Source organism: Chaetodon auriga, chromosome 7 (genome assembly GCF_051107435.1).
Source record: "Chaetodon auriga isolate fChaAug3 chromosome 7, fChaAug3.hap1, whole genome shotgun sequence".
Classification (NCBI taxonomy): Eukaryota; Metazoa; Chordata; class Actinopteri; order Chaetodontiformes; family Chaetodontidae; genus Chaetodon; species Chaetodon auriga.
Window position 1 is genome coordinate 22,589,413 of NC_135080.1, and position 21,217 is coordinate 22,610,629.

The following is a 21,217-nucleotide window of genomic DNA, read 5'->3' on the forward strand; positions in this document are numbered from 1 at the left end:
TTAATCACATTTCGACTGATATGATACCGGCCTTAAATGTGCTATTTTCAGTGCAAAGCTCTAGAAAACTACTCGACCTACCCAGCACCAAACAACAAACAAGACAAAGTTAGCAGCTGGCTGGTGAACACAGTGGAACATTTAGCAGCTAAGCAGCCAGGTATTCCCCTCAGGAGTTCGACCAATACAAAGAGCGAGAACTTACCAGTTGCCAGTTTATTTGGCACACCTAATGAAAACAAATGCAGTCAAAAACAACAGACCTACCTTCATAAAGGTTATGATGTTCAGTCCTTGTTGAAAATGTCTCAGAAGAGGTGTTGATTCATCTCTGTGCTCATTTTAGAGGCTGCAGTCTGTGGTGCTGTTGAGCTGTATTAATGTGTTTCTGTTATTTAGTCTACCCTCACTGATATACATGAGATAGACAAAATAATAAAACCACCTGTCAGTATATTACATGTGTTAAGCTCAGGGTAAATAACATACAGCACTTGGTGTATATTCACTAAGTGTCCACAAACATGACGGCAAATGAATACTAATGCTGCCCTGTGTGCGCTGAATTTGTAAGTAGGCAGCTTCTTGCTAAAATGTTCATCATATCAACTTTACAAGGTGATGCTATCTAATTAATATGGGTACAGTTTGTTGCACTGCCCCCAATTGGCCAAAAACTCTTTTAATGGGTTTGTGATGAGTTCTGTTTTACTCGCTGTGTCAAAATCTATCAGAATGAATCATATTATCACACAGCAAATCTGAGGTCTGATAGATATTGGTACACAGAGTGGAGAAACAGGGCGTTTATGGGGGCCCAGTAGCATTCTTGCCTCAGGCCTCCCTCTCCTGTCTGGCAGACACTATCTTTCTTCCACTTCTTCACTTCTTGAATGCACAGAGATTGTCCAAACCAGACACCAGATAAATCTCCAGCATCTCATTTAGAACTGATTGAGTGCAGCTATGAATGGCTCTGTTCCAGTTATCGTTTTGTCATGAACTGTTTGAGTCCTCTGTCTGTCTAATAGCTGTGTTTTCTCTTTCCGTAGTTCCACTTTAACCCAGCCCAGTCTATCTTGGTAATGGAGGGAGAGGACTTGGAAAACATGAACGTTGCTGTGAGGAAAGTTTCCTACATAAACTCTCGCCAGTTTCCCACACCAGGCATCCGACGTCTGCACATCTCCACTGTAGTCCAGTATGTACAGCAATTTTTTCAACTTTCAATCTACTGTATGTTTGTATCCTTCAGTCCTCACCTATTATCTGTTTCTCTACGTCTCCGCTCTCAGGTATGAGGAGTATTAACCCACCTCAACACTTCTGCTCAGTGTTAAGACAACAGCAGATGTCACAGCCTGACTGATACATAATTCCTCTCTCACGCATTGATCCCAACCCCTCCTTATCTCACTCTTCTCTCTCTGTTTCTCCTTTCCTCTGCTGTCACTTTCCTTTTCCTTTAATACACCATTTTCTGTTCGCTGTCGCCACCGGGGGCCAGTTTTTACATTTTCATGTCATGTATTAATAATTCTGCCTGGGTTTTGCCAGAGGAATGAGAGAAAAAGAGATATAAAGAGAGAGTCTGTGAGAGAGAGAGAGAGAGAGAGAGCGAGAGAGAGAGAGAGAGAGAGAGAGAGAGAGAGAGAGAGAGACTGGCTGGTAAAACAGCCTCCCTCGGCGGGTTACCATTAAAATTCATGATTGTTTTAAATATATGTAGAACCCTGCAGTACAGCCCTAGGGGTTCACTTTCCGCCCTCCTGTTGGGTTCGATGCACGGCCGTGGGCCCGGGAACTTCAACTAACACATCAGAAGTCTGTGTGTGTGTGTGTGTGTGTGTGTGTGTGTGTGTGTGTGTGTGTGTGTGTGTTTGTGTTTGTGCGTGCATGTTGGTGTGTGTGTTCCGCAGCCGTGCTGGTGATGAAGCCAAGTCATCGTAGCTAGAGGCACACCGATTATCAAGGAATACATTATGCTAATGACGGCTAAGCTTGCGTCATTTCTAAATGTTTAAATTAAGTTTTTGTCGCAGACCGCTGACTGGACTGCTAGCTGTCACAATGCACGCCTGAGTGTGTGTGTGCGTGTGCTTATAAAGGATGGAAACAGCGTGAAACAGTACTTGTGTATGTGTGTGGCTGGTGTGTGAGGCGGGGTCCATTCAAAAACACTTAGACTCATTGATAAGGTGCATCTTAGCTTCCAGTTTATTTTTATACTCGCATCCAGAGCAGACACCAGTGGAAACTAAGTTAGTTATGCAGAGAGCCTGAAACATGGCCTGCTGCCTCAACACGTCAGCAAAAATCCCTCCTGCTGCAGACAGTGCGCCTCACAAATAAACAGAGATGTAAATATTTCCTGCAATTGAACTTGCTTCTTGCCTAATATCTGCAATTACCACAGGCATCGAGAAAATAATTAAGCAAACAGCGCTAGTCTTAACAACAACCCTTGTGGGCTCCCCTGCCATATATCTTCTTTGGAACAAACTTTATTTTTTCATGGAAAATGGTTTTGATTTGATGCTTATGGAATAAATACATAAATGTGCCGCATACTTCCTACACGAGGGCCTCTTTAGATTGTCGATTGTTAAATGGGGTCAGAGGTATGAGAATTTGTTTAATGTGGAATCTGCTTGCAAGACATAAAATACTGTACATCCATACAGACATAAACTTAGAGAGGCAAGTTTGCTGCTACTGAAGGGCAATGTAATTATTGCATATTAGCGCAAGTGCGGTGACACTAAATCTGCCTCTGTATAATTGCTAATGATTAGATTTTATGAGAAGCATTTACAAGGGTTTGTATAAATGATAGCGCTAGATGAAAGAGGAATGCTAATTCAGCAGTAAAGTGTATCCGGATAAATATTTTCTGCTATGTCAGAGAGAATAGTGAATCCTCTGAGGGATTCTTATTCCATCCATTAAATCCAGTATGTAGTGTAATGTGTAAAAATACACATTTTAACATTCAGTATGATTGGAGTTACTGGTGTGCAGCTTCTCCACAGCAGATCTGTGTGTAGAGTCTGGTTGATAACACGGGTGATTTAACTTCCAATGTGTTGTTTTAGTGCTTCATCCAGCACACACATCAGCAGAAACGATTCTCGTCAACTGAGCTGGTTACACTGCGAGCCTGAAACATGGCCGCCCGCCATGACACGTCAGCAAGTGTTGAAAAAAAAAACTCCCCTGGACTGCTCCGGGCCGCGTCACCCCTCACAAATAAACAGAGATGTTAAGTCATTCCTCCAAATTCAATTCAATTTGTTTCGTGCTGACGAATAATAATAGCAATTACTGCAGGCATTGAAAAAATAAAAGTAACCAGCGCTAATCTTTGAAACAGCCCTTTTAGGCTCCCTTGTCATATTTCTTTATAATTAAGTTGGACTGGCTCCAGTTTTTTTTTTTTTTTCTCTCAGCTCGGTAAGCCCACGCAGCAGCTGTCTCCCTGCATCACTGAGTTTGTATCTCCCACTGCTCACAACAATGGCTTCGTGCCCGAACAGCGAACAGACACACACCACTGACTGTGGCCACAGGAAAAAAAAAAGAGGAGAGATTGCACGATGCCCCCAAACCTGTTTTTGTCTCAGACCGTGCCCTGAGACATCTGACTGCAGAGGATTAGAGACAATAGTTAAGTTTCCATCAAGCTGTAAGCTGAAGGTTCAGGGATTTCTTGTTTCCATATTTCAATAAACTAGATATGAATTTGCTCTTTTTCCATCAAGCTAAAGCCAGTAAGTAAACTTCCTGACTGTAGAACGATATCGAAAGCACTTCTGTGAAAAGTGAGTTTGTGCTATTTGAAGACCAACAGAGAGAAAAACTAAGAAGTGTGCTTGGCATTTTTTTTTTAAATACATTAGCCAATGGTGGTACCAGGGTCATTAGATGTTTTGGTTATAATATTTTTAATTTCACAGATATTTCAGCCTTATTCACTTTTACTCAACTTCATGTGGGTGTTCTGCCATCAGCAGCAAATACAACCCCGTTGGTCATTTTGTGCATGGATGAGACAGTGTCTATGAGAAGTCACTGCTAAGCAAATATTTGCATAAATATAAGCAAATAAACATCTCATTCAATATCCAAAGCCACTCTTTTAAATGTTTTGCTTTGACATTCAGCCAAGCTATTGCTTTTCATCGCCATTTCCTATTCAGCTTTTCAAATACAAATAAAAACACCCAGCCAGAGAAAACATATGGAAATTCATCATATGGATTTATGGATCGCAGCATCGTTTATATTAGAATGCAGATGAGAGAAAACAGGATGCATAACAGCTGAAATCATGTAGCCCAGGTCTCAATGCAGGAAATAAGCTTGTTATGATTTCCTCCTGTAGCTGCCTACAGAGCTACAGTAGGGAGAGAAAGCATCAATGTCCCTCCCACTGACAGATGTTTGTGTGTGAGAGACCCTCGGTGAAATGTAAAAACAGAAAAAAAAAAAATGCTTGTTTGTTCAGCTTTCACGGCTTACACCACTGCCCCCCTTCTCTCATCCCCCCCGTCCTTTTCTCTTGTTTTCCATTTGATTGATGTGTAATCTGCGGCCCTTACGCTGTGTGTATGCGTGTATCAACCAATGCATCAGAATGGCTGTGAGTCAGATGTCTGCGCTCGTCAGTGTGAATATGGCCGATCCGTGTGTGTCTGCTCTCCTCTGGCTGCCTGTGTTGTGAGCTCACAGCTAGCAAGCTCAAGTCCAAGAGCCGATATACTGTATGTCCATCCATGCTCACTGCTGCAGGCCTGTGCCTGCTGACAGAGCTTTTCACTCCCTGAATAAATGCATGCACTGTGGTCTGCATGTGGATTTAACAGCAGGTCCTGTTGGTATTGATAAGCTTTACTAGCTGCTGTAATGCTCCACAGTTTTACATTCTGGTGCTGAAAAGGTACACAGCAGGTTGTGTTAGGGAGGCAGCTATTTTACAAAATGTCTCTTCTGTCAGGATGTAGTGCTGTGCATCGACTAGACAGTTCTTATGTTTGACTTCTCTTCATTGAATAGAGTCCAGCCATGGTGGGTGGTGATAGCCAGATGATGTAAATAAAGAAATGCTTTGGTGACACTGTTGTACACTCACAAAGGCCAGATTATACACAGGGGGCACAGTGTGTAGGATATTTGTGGAAGGTTGTGATTGTGACAGATTTCAGTTTCCGTAGTACTTGTCACCAATAAAAAAAAAACATTTTGTCGTCGAGGGGTAACTACAGACAGAGCACAACACCGTACACAAGAGAACGATCCTTTATTTCCGGATGCAGCTGCTAATTAGCATATGAGAAATGAGGCAGTAGAAAATTAAACATGAATTAGTTCTCCCTCCCTCCCTCCCATAGTAAAAGTAATTAGTAAAATTTTTTAACAAATTACACACTTTTTCCCTGTAGGCCTTTGCAGGTCACAGCACATAAAGGTATAGTTGGGTATTTCAGGAAATACACTCGGCTTTTTAGATGAGTTTGCTGAATGATACCACTCTTGTCTTGTGTCTGTACACTAAATTTCAAGCTACCACCAGCAGGTGATTAGTATAGCTTAGCATAAAGACTGGTAAGGAGGGGAAAACAGCTAGGCTGGCACTGTCCGAAGGTAAAAGGCATCACTTAAGACCGCCAATGAACATGTTATATCATAAATGACAATTTGTGGTTGTAGCTCAGAGGTAGAGCGGTTGTCCACCTATCAGGAGGTCGGTAGCTCGATCCCTGGCCTCAGCAGTCCACATGCCAAAGTATCCTTGGACGAGATACTGAACCCCAAAACTGCCCCTGATGCTGTGCCATCAGTGTGTGAATTCATATGTACATTTGGATAAAAGCATCTGCCAAATGACTAATTGTAATTGTAATTGATGTAGCAGATAGGAAAACCAGACCGCTGCCAGCAGTGTCAGCTTACTTTCTTACATCTCAGTCTGACACCCAACTCTCATTCTCCTGCCTCTCTTCACCTGTCTGTGTCCTTTCCAGGTGTTTTGGTGAAGACACTTGTATCACCATCCCAGACATTGATGCGGTGGTGATGGTGTTGCAGCCCAGTGAGCCCAGGATAACCATCACCGGAGTGGAGAGACTCAACCGGCCGGCCTCCGACCTCAGAGCACCAGGAGGCATAACTCTGTTCCAGGATCTTCACATCATCAGCACAGTCACCAGGGCAGACGCCGCCATACATCACACAGGTATGGACTCTCGCACGATAATAAGCTCTGTGTTATGGCTGCTTCCATCATACTTAAAACAAGCTCAAAGTGGCTTAAAAGTTCATTTAGTCACTTATGGTACTTCTGAAAGTACGATGGTAATGTATCTTTATAGGGTACTTTCCCAGTGACAAGCTCATACATCCAAAAGGTACAAGTATGAATGTACCTCACATAGTGGGAGATACATACCTCCCTGCAGGTAGAAATCTGTCTTAACTAAATATTTCAGCAGTTTTTCATATTGATAATGTGTTCACTCATTCATGAAGTCCCATAGCCTATGCAGCGCCACCTGTCTCGCGATCAGAGCAAACCTTCAGAGAAAGCTGAATATTTCATAATGCCTCATGAGACTATGAATCAGCAGCAGTAAGCGTTTCTTTCATCTGGTACGTTTGCACGCACCGAGAACTCCACAAAACAAAAGTTGTGCTTTGGCTTTCACACTCTCAGATTCTCTATCTTGGAAGGAGCAAAGGTTATCAGAACTTCAGTAAAGTAGTTACTTGTGAGTTTGTGTGATTCGCGAGCAGCGCATGTCTTGCCTGTCGTGTGTTTGCACCAGAGGTGGAAGATCCTTCACTTGACTCGCTGTAAAACTGAAGTTAGAGCGTCTTTATCTTCTGTATGTGGGCTTGTACAAGCTGTGTTTAAATCCAGTCCTCTAGATTCTATTGGCTTGCTAAAAAAAGGGCATTGCTTTGCAAATACGGCAAGACAGTACGAAACTCTTGGCTTCAACTCACACCTTCCTCGCCTGGGCTGTTCTGTCGGTCAATAAATTAGACTGCAGCCAAATTCCTTTGAAAGTAACCAAGTGTAAACAAAGGCTCCACTGACTGAGGTCCAAATACACACCTGTGATCCATGATAACACTCTGCTAACAACCATGAGCTGCTCTTCAAGTATACTTTCATATGGGCAAGTTTAGCTAGTCACTTTAAGTCACTTTCAACTGGATACATTCATGTATACGCCCCCAAGTTCAAGATGAGTCATCAAAGATATTTTGACATTTTACAAGAAGAGAAAATATGAATTTTGATGTAAAAATCCCATGGATGTATGAACAGCTAGTACCAGTAACCAACTGCAGAACTGCAATGAAAAGAAATCCCATCACCCGGAATCCATTTCCTCATAAACAGGATTTATAAGAGACGTCTGTGAAACTGCTGACAGGACACCTACAACTAAAAACAAGGTTATATACTCTTTGTGTTATGAATTTTACCTCGGAAAGGTTTTATATTGTAAAACTTTCCCAGAGCCTGAGAGAAGGGGATTTTATACGTGTGATGTCATCTCTATGTAAAGTCTGAGCAGGAACCTGAGGAGAAACACTGATGTGCATGTGGAGTGGGCCACAGACATGGAAGCAAACGCAGAAGCTTGAAAATTTCTCTTGTGTTGCTTGGTGAGCAATTTTCAGTCAATTGAATGGGCGCCATATTGGTCTGAAATTTTAAAAAAATGATTGTTTTTGGCATACAAGAGGAAATGAGTGAGCAATTGACACGAGGATGCTGGATCAAGACTTGGAAATGTAATTATATTTCACCTTAAGTCTTTAAAAGTAAAATGACTCATTATGCAACAGAATGACTGTTTGTCTTCTTTATATACAGATTCATCTTTAAGAGTGAGTCATATTTCTTAATGCCCTGACCACATCTCATGTAAAATCTTAATAAATAACTGCCTATAGCTTTCAGAAAACTGAAGTATAAAGTATTTACCTCTAAATTGTAGCATCAAATGGGAACTGAACTGAAGTACAATACTTGAGTAAATGCACTTCTGGTTTGCACATACAGCTAAACTGCAACTCATCTACAGTTGAGAACAAGTGTCCCCTCTCACCAGCTGTAATCTACAGTGTAAGCTAGAACCATTTGTTCCACGCAGCTCCACTGACCTTGCCAAAATTTTGAGTCAATTTGCTGCTGCAGAGTCCATCCCTGTCCATAGAAGTCTGTCATATACTCTCCTATCTGTCCCCATGCGGCTGCAGACCCCCCTCCTGCTGAGTAGGACTTGCACCTACCACAAGACTGATTCTGAGGGTCGCGCTGCCTTGACCAGCAGCAAATGAGTGTGACATTTAAATCCCGGCAGCTATAGCCCCGTCCAATGATTTGACCGCTGTGGCGGGAACAGCCCGGCTTGGCCCCGGGCCCCGCCGCTCGCAGCCAATTAGGAGCAGATAAGCAGAGCGAGAAGGAGGTTTTAGCCCTCCATTGTGCATAATGCGGCGAAGGAAGAAGAGCAGAAAGTGGCATTGCTTTCAGGAGCCGGTGTAGCTCTTTCTGCTGGTGAAATGGAGACTGCAGCTGGGGGGAAGAGATTAGCTGGAAGCCACAGAAAGACACAGAAATGGAAAGAAAGAGAGAAGAGACACGAGGGGAGAGAGTGTGTGGGATCGGGAGGCGCGATGAAGTTCCATAATGAGCAGATTTTGTGTTCTCTCAAGGCTTAAAGGATTCGAGATAAATCACATATTTCTTTTGCGGGGCATGGAGTAAGTTTCTTTTGGACCCTGTTAATCACCCCCTTGCCCTCTTCTGCTTTGTCTCTCTCTGTCATTCATGTCTTTTTATTGAGCATCCTCCACGCCGCCTCGCTCCTCTCTCCATCGCATACCACAGTGTCTTTTCAAGGCTTATTCTGATGTCTTCACTCAAAGCCAATGTCATCAGTTCTCTCTTTACCTCATCACCTTTAATGCCCAATATCGTGACCCATTTGCTTTCATGGTCATCTCCTGTTCTCTCTCTCCTCTTCTACTTTACTTTAGACTTTTTTTATTATTATTATTTTACTTCTTTACTCCCACCCATCCTGCACACAATAGATCTCCCAGTTTCTCTCACTTCTTTCTAGGGAGCCCAGCTTGATTTTTCTTGTCATCCCCTTCACACTGTAGCTCTCTAAGATCAGTGTTAGCTGCACACAAACTGCTCCTGGGACACTCAGGCTGTACTCTTAATGTAATATTAGGCTGAATAAGTAACTGTGCCAAGTCTCTACAAGAAAAAAATCATTAAATTGATTTATAAAATGCACTGATAGTTGCAATATTACAGGTAACAGCATGTGTTCTGTCAGAAACAATCAATAATTATAAGAAACAAGCTTGTAAATTTTGAGTATCTAGTATCTGAAGACACTACTCATTAAGTTATGTAAGTGTTAGCTTTGCTGGATTGTGTAACTATGGCCACAAGGGGTAATAGTAGCATCCCTCCATTTCTGTAGTTAGTTGTTTTAGACACCATCATTAGGTGACCTGACTGACTGTGAGTGCAACAGAACCCAATGCAGGAAACAACAATGTGTTTTACATTTTCAGTGGTTTTACTGTGATAAAAGTACTGAATGTCTATCTGGTGTGCTGAAATGAAGAGTTACACTCGCTAACTTTAGCCACCATCAGCTACTGGACGTACCAGAGCATCTCAGCCTGGAGCATCCAAACCCGTGAGTGCACTGAATTGAGTGACAGTGTGTTTTATTGTTTATGAATTCAGCTGTAAAAAGAGAAGGTCTTAGGTCTTCTTTCAGGTGGAGCAGTCACACTGTAAATGTGCAGCAGCAGCAGAAAAAGGCTGGTTTTATGAAAGCAGAGTTCCATGGCCCTCTTCAGTCACGCTGCATGACTGTAGTTTATTTTTTATTATTGATTCTCATTACTATTATAGATGTTTTTGGCCACTTGAGTGCAGAGGAATTCCACAACAAGATGAAAAACACACACGCCTGCTCTATCATGCCCACAAGGTGCAATCATTAGCTTCCACATCAAGCAAACCACCAGACAAATATTTACTACCTTTTTTGTTCTGTTCTGTTCTTCATCAACTCCTGAGAGAAATGTCTGTCTGTCACTAGCTTCTAAATGCTCCACTCCATGCTCACCATCTAGTCGCTTTGCTGTTGGTGCTGGGCAGGTAGTGTTCAGTTCAGCAGGGTTTTTTTACAGAAACGGCCGCCTGCAGCTCATCCAAAGCAGTGTGCTAACCAAGACTCAACTGGAAGCTCAGTGAAAGTGTTCCCTGCAAACCCCTTTTCACTGAAAGCAACAACCCAACATAAAAAGCATGTGCGGCAATGCTTTCATTCACATTCACAAAAACAACAGGCGTCCTCTTTGAAACACAACTTTCTTTCTACCCGTTTTGCTCACTCTCTGCCTTCTCTCTGCCTCATCTCTGCCTCTCCCCCAGAGACCCCCCCCCCCCCCCTCCAGACACACACGCCACATATCCATCTTTCTCCGTTGGGAAGCTGTTAAACGGGCATAGCCGGTTTCCTCCCCAGGGAGTGTACAGTGAGGGAGAAGGCTGGGTAGCAGTGAGAGGTGGAGGCTAGTGCTTAGCAGACTGTTGAAGAGCCCCAGCAGCCACCCAGCACTGCTGTGATGGGAGCTGTCTGAGGGGACTTGTTACCACAGCAGCTCATCGCACTCTCTGTGTTCAGAGAGTTGACGAATAATTGGGGTTTGGGTGTAGGAGCAGGTATGCTGTGTCCTGTTCTGTTTGAATTATGGTTCTTCAAAGTGTGAAGGCATTTCCTCCACAATTGTTTTGGCCTGGAAATAGTAATTAGCCTGACATGCAACAATTAAGGGTATACGTATATACAGTACATTCACACCAGTCATGTTAGCAACAGTGTGTTTGATTTCCTGTGTTTGTTGTTTCATGAGAACAAAAGTACCTGCACTCAAGTAACCCCATGAGGGGCTTAAAATGTGTTTCCGAGAGAGCTGCAGCACAGCTCATTAGGAGGGAGAACAAATTCTTCACCAAAAATAGAAAATGACCTGAAATACAAGTTTTAATGCCAACAGCCTAGAAAAACAAAATGAGGTGAGGGCCAATGATTCTGATAGTCTCTGGTACGAGCATCAGAGGAAGCAAATTACTGCAGTATCTCTCTCTGTATGTGTGTGTGTGTGTGTGTGTGTGTGTGTGTGTGTGTGTGTGTGTGAGCAGCACGTCGATCTGGGGTGATGGAGGAGATTATTCATAACTTGGATTACTGTGACGTCCTTGTGTTGGGGGAGGAGCTCAGGCTGGAGCAGGAGTCCCTCCAACTGCAGCGCAGCGCTCTGCTTGGAAAGCACCTCGACGCCACCAACTCCACCTCCGGCATGTCCATATATGGTAGGTTATTATGGTAACCAGGGCCAACTCCACACAGCAGGGCCAAAGGCAAGGTTTCCTTTTGGGGGCCCTCCTTTTTTTGCCTGGAGCGGAAAACTATGAAATAAATATATATTGAGTGGCTCAACATGATGTATCAATTGAGGAGCCCCCCGTGCTGCGTCATCTTTCTCTACATGTAGCAACTATAACAACCCTCTGCTGTTTCTGCCTCTTTCCAACAGGTGTGGACTCCATGTCCAACTATGAACAGGTGATCCGACAGGTGCGTTACTATAACTGGCAGCCCGGACAGCTAACAGAAAGAAGGTTTCGCCTCACCTGCTCAGAGCTCAACGGACGCTACACCAGCAATGAGTTCAACCTGGAGGTCAGTGTGACGTACAACCTGACTGATGGTGTTTTAAAGGCCAATCGTGACACATATTTTTAAAGTGAATGTGTTGTGTTCTTTTGCGTTCAGTATCTGAACTATCTTAACTTAGCATATATACATATACACATATACATAAGATCGCAAATAAGATCTACGGCCTGTCTGAGGTTAATGGAGTTGCTGTTTCAGTTTAGTCAGCTCATGTGACAATACGGAGTGACAATGTCAGAAAATGTCTTGCAGCTCAAAAGTAATAGATGAAGTTGTACATGTTTCCAAAAAGAAATATATTTTCAAAAATCATCAATATCACTTGTCAGCAGTATTAATAGCGAGCAGTCACTGGAGACGATGCTGGTTCTCATGACCAGCTGGACCAACGAGCTTGACCTGGAAAAGTGACTGAGCTGAGTCAGCTCAGGTGTCTGGCAACACTTTCACTTGAGAGCAAATTTCAAAATGCATTCCAGTTGCATCACTTTCACCCTGAGTGGCAAAACATTTGGAAAATAGCAACTGAAGCATGAACCTTCAACTTACACAACCACAATCAATTTAATTAAAACTGTGAGAAGAAAATTTCATCTGTTTATTCCCAACAATGTTATGTGAAGCCTTTCGTTAACAAAAGTGCTCTTGAAATTCTTGCATCACTCCAAAACAGCCAAAGACTTAAGATTTTAGTGCACGCCTTCAGTAGCAGCCAGACATACCAACACGACTTGGTTCAACAAAAAAAAAGAAAAAAAAAGAAAAGAAGGTACGCTCCAACACTGAGCACTTCACGGAAAAGAGACCCTGAACTGTTTCACAGCTGAATGTGTCAGCTTAGCACAGTTTGTTTCTGTCCCTGGTTTGTTTGACTTATTTAGACACTCTCTGGTGTTTACTTAGAGGGAACAAAATGTTTCACCACACCTAGTTTGAACCTTGGAGAGTGTCGATGAATCTACTTTACATTTCACCTTCCTGTATTGAGCTGACCCTGTCCCCCAATAGGCATAAATACATTCATTTCCTCGCCTTCCTTTAATTCATCCTGTCTGGAATACATCATCTGTATGAGTCAAGGCAAGTTTATGTGCACAGGTGGGAGACACTGACTGGCAATGAATGTGATGACTCTACCCTCCAAAATAATCACTTCTGCTTCGTCTGTTCCCAACCAGGTGAGCGTACTGCACAGTTCAGAAGCTGGGGAACATGTCAATCACATGGTAGCCCCGCCTCAGTACATGCAGTTGGTCCACCATCCATCCATGATTCATGACCTGTACCCCAGCCACAGCTCAGGTAAGAAAACAGCCAGGAGCTGAGTGTGTCTTTGTAAACACATCACATGTTAATTAAATATATACTGAAAGATGACAGGTGAGGTGACGTAAGAGGGAAATCTCTTTCCTGGTCTGGATTTATTTGTGTTATTGGAATTATAAAAGTGAACAAATGCAGAGGATGACTTCACAAAACACTCATGGGTGCTCGGAAACTCTCACAGACCGAGGGAGAAGCAGGAAAAAAAAAAAAAAGCCCGTAAAGAGTTTTCATGTCAGCTATCCATCCCAGGGTAAACATGGCTCCATTCCAAGGGAACGAATGGGTTTTGCTTTCTAGTTTGTTTATCATTCTGTTCATCAGACTGCTGCTCTCACACAGAAGTCCTCGGTGATAGAAAGCAGTGTAAACTATCTCCCTCTCAAATGATGCAGCAGGCTTATTCCCCTCCCTCGGTGCACACGAGTCATCTGAAGTAAAGGGAACATGGTGAGGAGGAGAGACACTGGTCTTAATCTACCACGCCAGATTTAATTATTCATCAGACTCTAATGGATTCTACTTAGAGTCCTGGAGAGTTCAGTGGCCAATGCTGTTAACAGCCCAGAGAGTTGGGAGGAGTGTGCGCTTGTGTGTGTGTGTGCGCACATGTGTGTGTGTGAAAAGGAGGTCAGAGGAGCAGAGGGGGCGGTGGCTGGTTTGAAATCAGGCCATGAATGTATGGCATAAAATCTAAGAGATTTCCAGTCACAGTTTCAGCCCGTGATGTGTTTTTAGCACATGTGAACATTTCAGATGAAATCATGATGTATGTAGGGTACAAAGTGGAAGGAAAATGTCAGGGTGTGCACGTCTGTGTGTGTGTGTATGCAAACACTCGGCCAAGTTAGTGTGAGGGTCCGCACGAAGCTTCGCTACGAGGAAGATCAAAGGCCGTGGATTTAGTGTGAAAATCTTGGGAACTAGACTGAATCAAGTGATCATCTGAAGAGTCCTCTGTGAGTCTCTCTCTCGTTAAACGCGCACACACCAGTGGGGACGAGTGCAGAGAGGGCAGGCGCAGAGAATTCATGTTATCTCAGAAGGCTGGAGATCAGAGCAGAAGAAATAAACATTTTAGATCAAGAGAAATCCCTTAACTTGTGTTGCAGTTATGCTACTAAATAGGGCTTATGATACATCTTTGCTGGCCTGTATTGCACTAAGGCCTAAATTAAATGTGTTTAGTCATTTATTTAATTATTTTTACATATTTGAAACAATCTGTAGCTTAGCTCAGTTGAATCCCTCCTGCTTTTTTTTTTTTTTTAGCTCTTATTTGTCTGAATCCAATCCAGCAGGACATAAAATTCAACTACGAGTTTAAATGCAAAAAGATTGGAGATTTTCTTTTTTTCATGCTGCACTAGCAGATACACAGAGGATCAGGCGCAAACATCATAAGTAGCAATTTTCCACTTTTTTACTTGCACAGTTCTTTCGCTCATGACAGAACAGGTAAACATCGGGTCAGATTCATTTTTTCAAACATCGCTTTGGGATTCATTTCTTATGCACATTTAAGCCAAAAGACCTTCATGAGAAGTTATGACACAGTGTGATGCAAAGACTAGCGTTTGGTTCAGTGCACTGCTAACATTAGCATGCTAACACGCTCACAACTTCATGTATTAAGAAAATTGTGTTCCAAGATTGTGCCTCATTCATTCATGCTCACCAATCCATCAGCAGTTGTTGAGATGTTTCAGTGATGAACAGACTTACATACAGAGCCACACTGTTAACATGGCTAGAAAAAGAGGTATTGATCAGTTTTGGCATAAAGATACAGAAAAAAAAAGTGAAGGCAGGTCAAGATTGCCAAATATAACATTATAAGAAAATCAATAGGATGTCAGAATAATTAAAGCTCACACACAGAAGAGCCACCTTATTCCAAGATTAATAAAGCCTTTTGTATAGTGACATGAAAAAGAAAATAAAAAAAAATCAATAGGCTATCACAAGATAACTGGGGACCAGATAAGTACAAAAACTGTTAAAGAGGCATAATTTACAACAGCATGAGGAAAAAAAAGCATCTAGAGCACGACAGAAAACACAGTATTACTTGAGCTTGTGCTGTGTTGTAACTGTGGGTAGGGGTGTAGGACTTGAGGGGGCTGAGTATACAAGACTCACATGTGAGAAGGGCCCACAAAGATACTAGAATGAGTGGTCGTGGATGCCGACAGGGACCCGTAGAGAAAGCCTGTCCAGAATTTTGTGCTACGCCACTGGCTGTGTTTTCATCAACATATTTTGATGCACATTTTGAAGTATCGCGTCAGAAAAGGTTGATGGAAACAACAAAATTTGAAAGCATCAAACTCCCATGAGTCCTCACTCTCACGCTGTCCTCCCAGATATTCCCATCACACGCAAAAAAAATCAAATTCAAATTCAGATTCTTTGAGATTTATTGGTGGTTGCTGCTCGGGTGTGTGGTATTTGGAGGACATGGACACGGACAGTCTAAGATGGGAAGATGCCATAGATTTGGATTGTGGGATGTGCAGGATCCAGTGTTTTTTGAGCTTGCTCCTTTTCATGGACTATAATTCTGGATATATGAGATTCTTTTTTTTCCAACCTCATGGTTCAAGTGCAATACTAAATCACTGGAGAAGCTCTTTAAGTGTTTGAACAGCATGAATCCAAGAATGCATGATCTGACAGGTAATTCATACCTGGTGAAGTCTTCTGACCAAAATGTTGTTAAAGGATTAAGTGAGTAGAAGCAGTTCTTTGTCCTTTAACTGGTGAAAAAAAGATATTGATTTTAGCACACGGAGCGACTTATCGGGGCGGTTTTGGCATGACTGCATTGCTTTGTCCTGGTCCTTATACCAAAGATCAACCCACTCCATTTCTCTCTTCTCTCATCTTGTTCTCAGGCGTGCCGAGCGCTGCCACTGTGGTAATTGTGATGTGTATCGCTGCTCTGGTCGTGGTTGTTGTGCTGGGCATCTACCGCATCCACCTGACCCACCAGCAGGAGGTCAAGCTGGCAGAGACAGCTAAGGAGGCGGACGTGACCTGGGATAACTCAGCTCTGACAATCACCGTCAACCCGATGGAGGTAGCGGAGTGGGGGATTGGTGGATGGGGGGGAAGGATGCTGTCAGGGAGGGGAGTATGGGATTAGACAAAGGGTCTAAATAAAATGGACTTGGTATTAGTGACTGCTTTCATGTCAGGAATTAAAGGAGAATTTATGATTTCTTGCTTTTCTGCTCATTTACTCTCTGTTTCTGACCACAGAACCTGGAGGAGCCCCAGGCTGCAGAGGAGGAGGCCAGCGAAGAAGATGAGGAGGAAGAAGAGGAGGAGGAGGATGACGAGGAAGAGGACGAGGAGGAGGATGACATCACCAGCGCTGAGTCAGACGACAGCGAGGAGGAAGTGGACGTCCAGCTACCCAGGATGCAACGCCAGAGCAAGAAGGGCCAAAACTGGGACAAAACAACAATATCTTACTGAAACACACATTCACAGTCACTCATTCATACACACACACACACACACACACACACACACACACACACTCTGCAACACGTCCATGCTGAAACCTCAAATCAGACAGTTGAAACAAAAAGACTTTATGTGATGTTGATGCTCTAAAAATGAGGTAATATCTCCCCCTACTGGAAGACTACCCTGAAATGCACACACACACACACAAACACACCGTGCAGTGATTTAAGCCTTGTCAGAAAACCTCCTGTTTTATACAGCTGATAAATAATATGACACTAAAACTGCTCGTCAATCAAATGACTATCATCCTTCTTAAAGAGACAGCTCGCTAAATTTAGGTCACCCCTGAGAGCGGCTTCTCCTCGAGCCACCTCTCTCCCATTACACTCTGCACCACGATTCCGATCTTCAGTGAAATAAAGTTGTTTGAATCCCATTTTGTCAGTCACCATACGTTCATTTTGATGTGTCAGACTCCGCAGTGAGATCTCTGACGCCCTGTGGAAATGCAAACAGTCCTCATTTAAGAACACCGAGTTGCAAAAGTAAAGAATCAGATTATTTTTGGTTTGTATACTTCATGTTATTTATCAGTCTTTATTCTAGCCTTCGTGGCAAAGCCAGGTGATTTTACAGAAATAGCATATTTTCAATGGTACTCAAAAAAAAAAACAACAAAAAACAAAAAAACAAAATAAAAAAAGATGATCTGTGTGTAGTTATGTTGAACTATCCAAGGGGTCTGAGTTCTGGGGTTTTGGGACAGACAGAGGAGTCGCCTTGTAAATTTTTATACACTCCTTTCTTGTAAATAGTGAGTATAGTAGGTGACCCCCCCACCCCACCCAATAACACCACTTTCTCCACCCAGAATCCCCCTCCTCACCACCTGTACACAACACAAACACCACCTCTTCATATGTATGTATCCTGATCCTGTAGCCTGCAGGAGTCTCTGCTGAACTGACCCCTCAGTCTTCTGTGTGTGTTTCTAGCTCAGTGTTCAGATCATTCCAGCGGACTGCGACTTGGGTTTGTTAGGGTGGATGTGCCACTGCCTTCATCGTGACTGGGTCCGTTAGAGCTGCACAAGGCAAGACGCTCCTGTAAAGAGGTCTTACCGGTCTAAATTTTAGTCTCAGGTGTGGTCACAGCATCGAGGTCCTCGACAACTAGTACTCACTGAAAGATTCCTACTGGTCATTAATGCTGCATTGCAGAGATGTTGATAAGTGAGAAACTCCAACTTTCCACAAGAAAAAGTGCAAATGGTACTGGTCCCTGATGTAGGAATTACAGGTAGGACAGTCAACAAAAGAGCCAGACTGACCATGGCTGGATTTCTGAGACCAACAGCGATATCACTATTTGACTTTTAAAAATGACATTATTATGTATGTTTCCATTAAAGACTTCAACCAAAATATGTGCTGAGTGCAACATTTTGCAGTTGAAAAATAGACTCAACACCAACAACAAGTACAACAGAAAATTGTAAACAATAAACTTCACTGGAGTATTAGTATTGACTGTTCACAAAAACAAATACAACAACTAAAGAAACAAAGTTCAGGACGGATAGAAAAGGCTCAAATATGTAAAAATGGACCCCAGTTTTTATAAGAACCATAATAAATTATACATAATAATAACAAAGATTAAATAAAGTATGTGTAGTGTAGGAAAGACTGCATTATGAGCATTAAAGATGCATTACTCAATATTTTTGTATTAACAATGGATCACATCACTACATATGAAATGATGTCACTTGTAGTGATGAACCCAGAGATTAATCAGCAAAGTGTGCAATTCACCTCAACTCTGCAGAGCATTTGAAAGTCTCTCAGCTCATTATTTGGGTTTTACAACTTTAATGTTTTGCTTCAGTCTCATCGCTCTTAATCTCATTTCCAGTAGTAGCAGGCAGCTGTTCAGTACCTGCCCCCCACTGAGCAGCACACAGTCACAGTTAGCAACTAGATGGTGAACACAGTGAATCATTTAGCAGCTAAAAACATTTTCTCAGGAGTTGGTGGAGACCAAAACAGAACTAAAAGGAGTGTGAAACTTGAATTGAACGTGTTGCTCAGTGTATGTTAGATGTGCACATAGTTTGCTAACACATTTGCTAGATCAACTGTCCATGGTGATGTCAATACTGTGTTCCCCCCACCCGTCCCATCCACACACCCAGAAAATATATAAGTAAATAAAAATAGATCAATATAGCCTCAGCACTTCAAAACATACCATTAGCATTTCTTTGTTTACACTCAGATACATTTCTATATTTGTGATGAGCTAAAATTGACCGTCAACAGCAGTCCAGCCGATGAATAAGTCACTATCTGGCCAATAACATGCACTTTAAGACCTACTCAGCATTACTTCTACGTCCATAATCTCCTAAAGTACACCTTATTTTGTCATTTTCATAATAACAGTGTATAATGAAAGTTGCTTATGCTGCCAACAAAAAAAAATAAAAAACACTGACACAAAATGAGCTGTCCATCATGAAAAACAATAGGCAAAGAAAACTCAGCTTTCCTGTTTTTAGTAGGATTAAAAGAATGCACAGAGACTGCAGATACATTGTACCTGCAAGGAACTTCTGCCTTTGAATGAAATGCAGCATTAATGAAAGACGCCTAGTTCTACGGGTGACGTCACATTACATAATTCCCTCTTCAGTAGCAGCACTCGGGCTCACCGAAATGTGAAGTTGCCCGGTGCGACTTTAAGGTAAAAGGACAGAGAGGTGAATGCAATCAGCAGTGTCACATTCTGCATCATCAGAAAACCCAGTGGGAGGTTTCTCCACCTTCAAGTGAAAGGGCATTAATCTTTGGCTGTGGCCATCCTGAATCCAGTCTGTCTGTTATGTTTGATAACAAGGAATCCACAAACCACAGAAACTTTTGTCACGTGTGACGTGTGTCTCGGCTGATAGTACAGTCGGCCACAGATAAATCAACGTTTGGTTAAAGTCACAAACACTGCAAAGTTTCCTCCTCCAACCTAGTGAACCTTTGACAGCGGTCCTGTGGGTGTAGCTGGGAGAACCTACTGTATGTGTATACTGTAGCTCTATGTTCATGTAAAGATCTCATATGTTGTTTAAGAGTTTTCCTCATCTACTGTGACACCTAGTCTTGTGACGTCACTTTCCTCCTTGCACCCCCCTTTTACCCCCCTGGAACCTTTGGTGGATTTTGCATCGGCCTGAGCCCTAATGTTGTCCTGACATTTGTTTTAGAAGAGGAGGACGGTGAAATTAACATGGAAACCTTGTATAATGTGTAAAAGTTTCTTTCTTTCTTTTTTTCTTTTTAGTTTTCTTTTTCTTTTTCTTTTTTCCTCTGGACTCTTTGGTCTGTTTTCCTTTGGAATGGTCACTACAGCACTTTCTGTAAATTGGCCAATAAAAACTTGTTTTGGAATCGAGCTGTAGGTCTTGTATTTGTGTGAAGGTGGGTGGTTTTTTGTGTGTGTGTGTGTGTGTGTGTGTGTGTGTGTGTGTGTGTGTGTGTGTGTGTGTGTTGTACATTTCATCAGTCAGTATCGCATTATGGTTGGACCTAAAATTCAAACTGTAGTTCATTATTATTGTTACTATTATTATTATATTTTACAATTCTTATTCATATATAAATATTATAAATTTTTTATTAAACTAGGAAAACTCCAATGTGGAAAAATGTGTGCTGTCTGATTCCAGTTGTCCTTGCAGAAATCCCAGTTATGTTTTGTACATTTGTGAAATTGAAAATGCTTTAGTGAGAATATAATGCAGAAATATTGTTAAGTTAAAGTCATTCTTCAGTGCAAACATGTGACCTTGGTTTGTAGACTCGCATGGAAACCATTTCAATACCGAGGTTCTGTTTCTGCACAGTCAATTTACAGCACTATTTGATTTAACTCGGAGCTGCAGGCAATTTCTGAAAATTTTCTCTAAAGACATTAATTGAATTCAATCAACCATCCACCCCCTAAACTACTTATCCTCTCCAGGGGAAAGTGCAGGCACTGATCCCCACTGGATTACATTTTATTGGTTTAGAAAAGACTCAATGCTGTAACAAATAGGCCGTGCATGCAAGATAAAGCTACAAACGTGAGGACGTTGCACCAAAAGTCATTTACACTCTGCTCATTTTTCCCGTGCACACTGAGGTCCTACACTGTAGTTTTTCAATTATGTTCCATTGCATCAACAGTTACTGTATATGACTCTGTGCACACCGTCAGGCTGGGGGAGGCTACTGTCATTATTACTGTTATTATTTATAAAGCAAACCCATGGAGCCACAGCAGGGGGCTCCCTCAGGAGAGAGGGGGCTTTATGCACAGTGAAAGAGCAGTGAAGCTTGCTTTGCTTTGTTGAGTCTGCTCAACAGGCTCCTACAGTATATATTTCACAGTGTAATGAGAGCGCGGGGAAAGCTGCAGGCCGAGGTAAGTTAAAACATCATTACACATGTTTTGGTTGTGTCTTTTTCTGTGTGAGAGAGTTCAGTGTCTGAGGTTCACGGTCCAAACGTCGCGTTTGCTTTGTGGTCTGTTCAAACTGTTTGAGCCGTCGAGTGGCTTGGAAACATGAGCTGATCTAT

The 21,217-nt window shown here is 42.4% G+C and overlaps 1 protein-coding gene across 1 annotated transcript in view; it reads left to right on the top strand.

Moving 5' to 3' along the window:
• LOC143323751 (calsyntenin-2-like) overlaps window positions 1-19,030 on the top strand; it is a 233,376-nt gene extending 214,346 nt beyond the window's left edge. The window contains exons 11-17 of the mRNA XM_076735796.1: window positions 1,053-1,201; window positions 6,024-6,235; window positions 11,258-11,428; window positions 11,653-11,798; window positions 12,974-13,097; window positions 16,016-16,200; window positions 16,383-19,030. Of these exons, the coding sequence (XP_076591911.1) occupies window positions 1,053-1,201; window positions 6,024-6,235; window positions 11,258-11,428; window positions 11,653-11,798; window positions 12,974-13,097; window positions 16,016-16,200; window positions 16,383-16,601 (1,206 nt within the window). The 3' untranslated portion in view covers window positions 16,602-19,030. The remainder of the gene's footprint in view (window positions 1-1,052; window positions 1,202-6,023; window positions 6,236-11,257; window positions 11,429-11,652; window positions 11,799-12,973; window positions 13,098-16,015; window positions 16,201-16,382) is intronic.
• The last annotated feature ends 2,187 nt before the right edge of the window (window positions 19,031-21,217 follow it).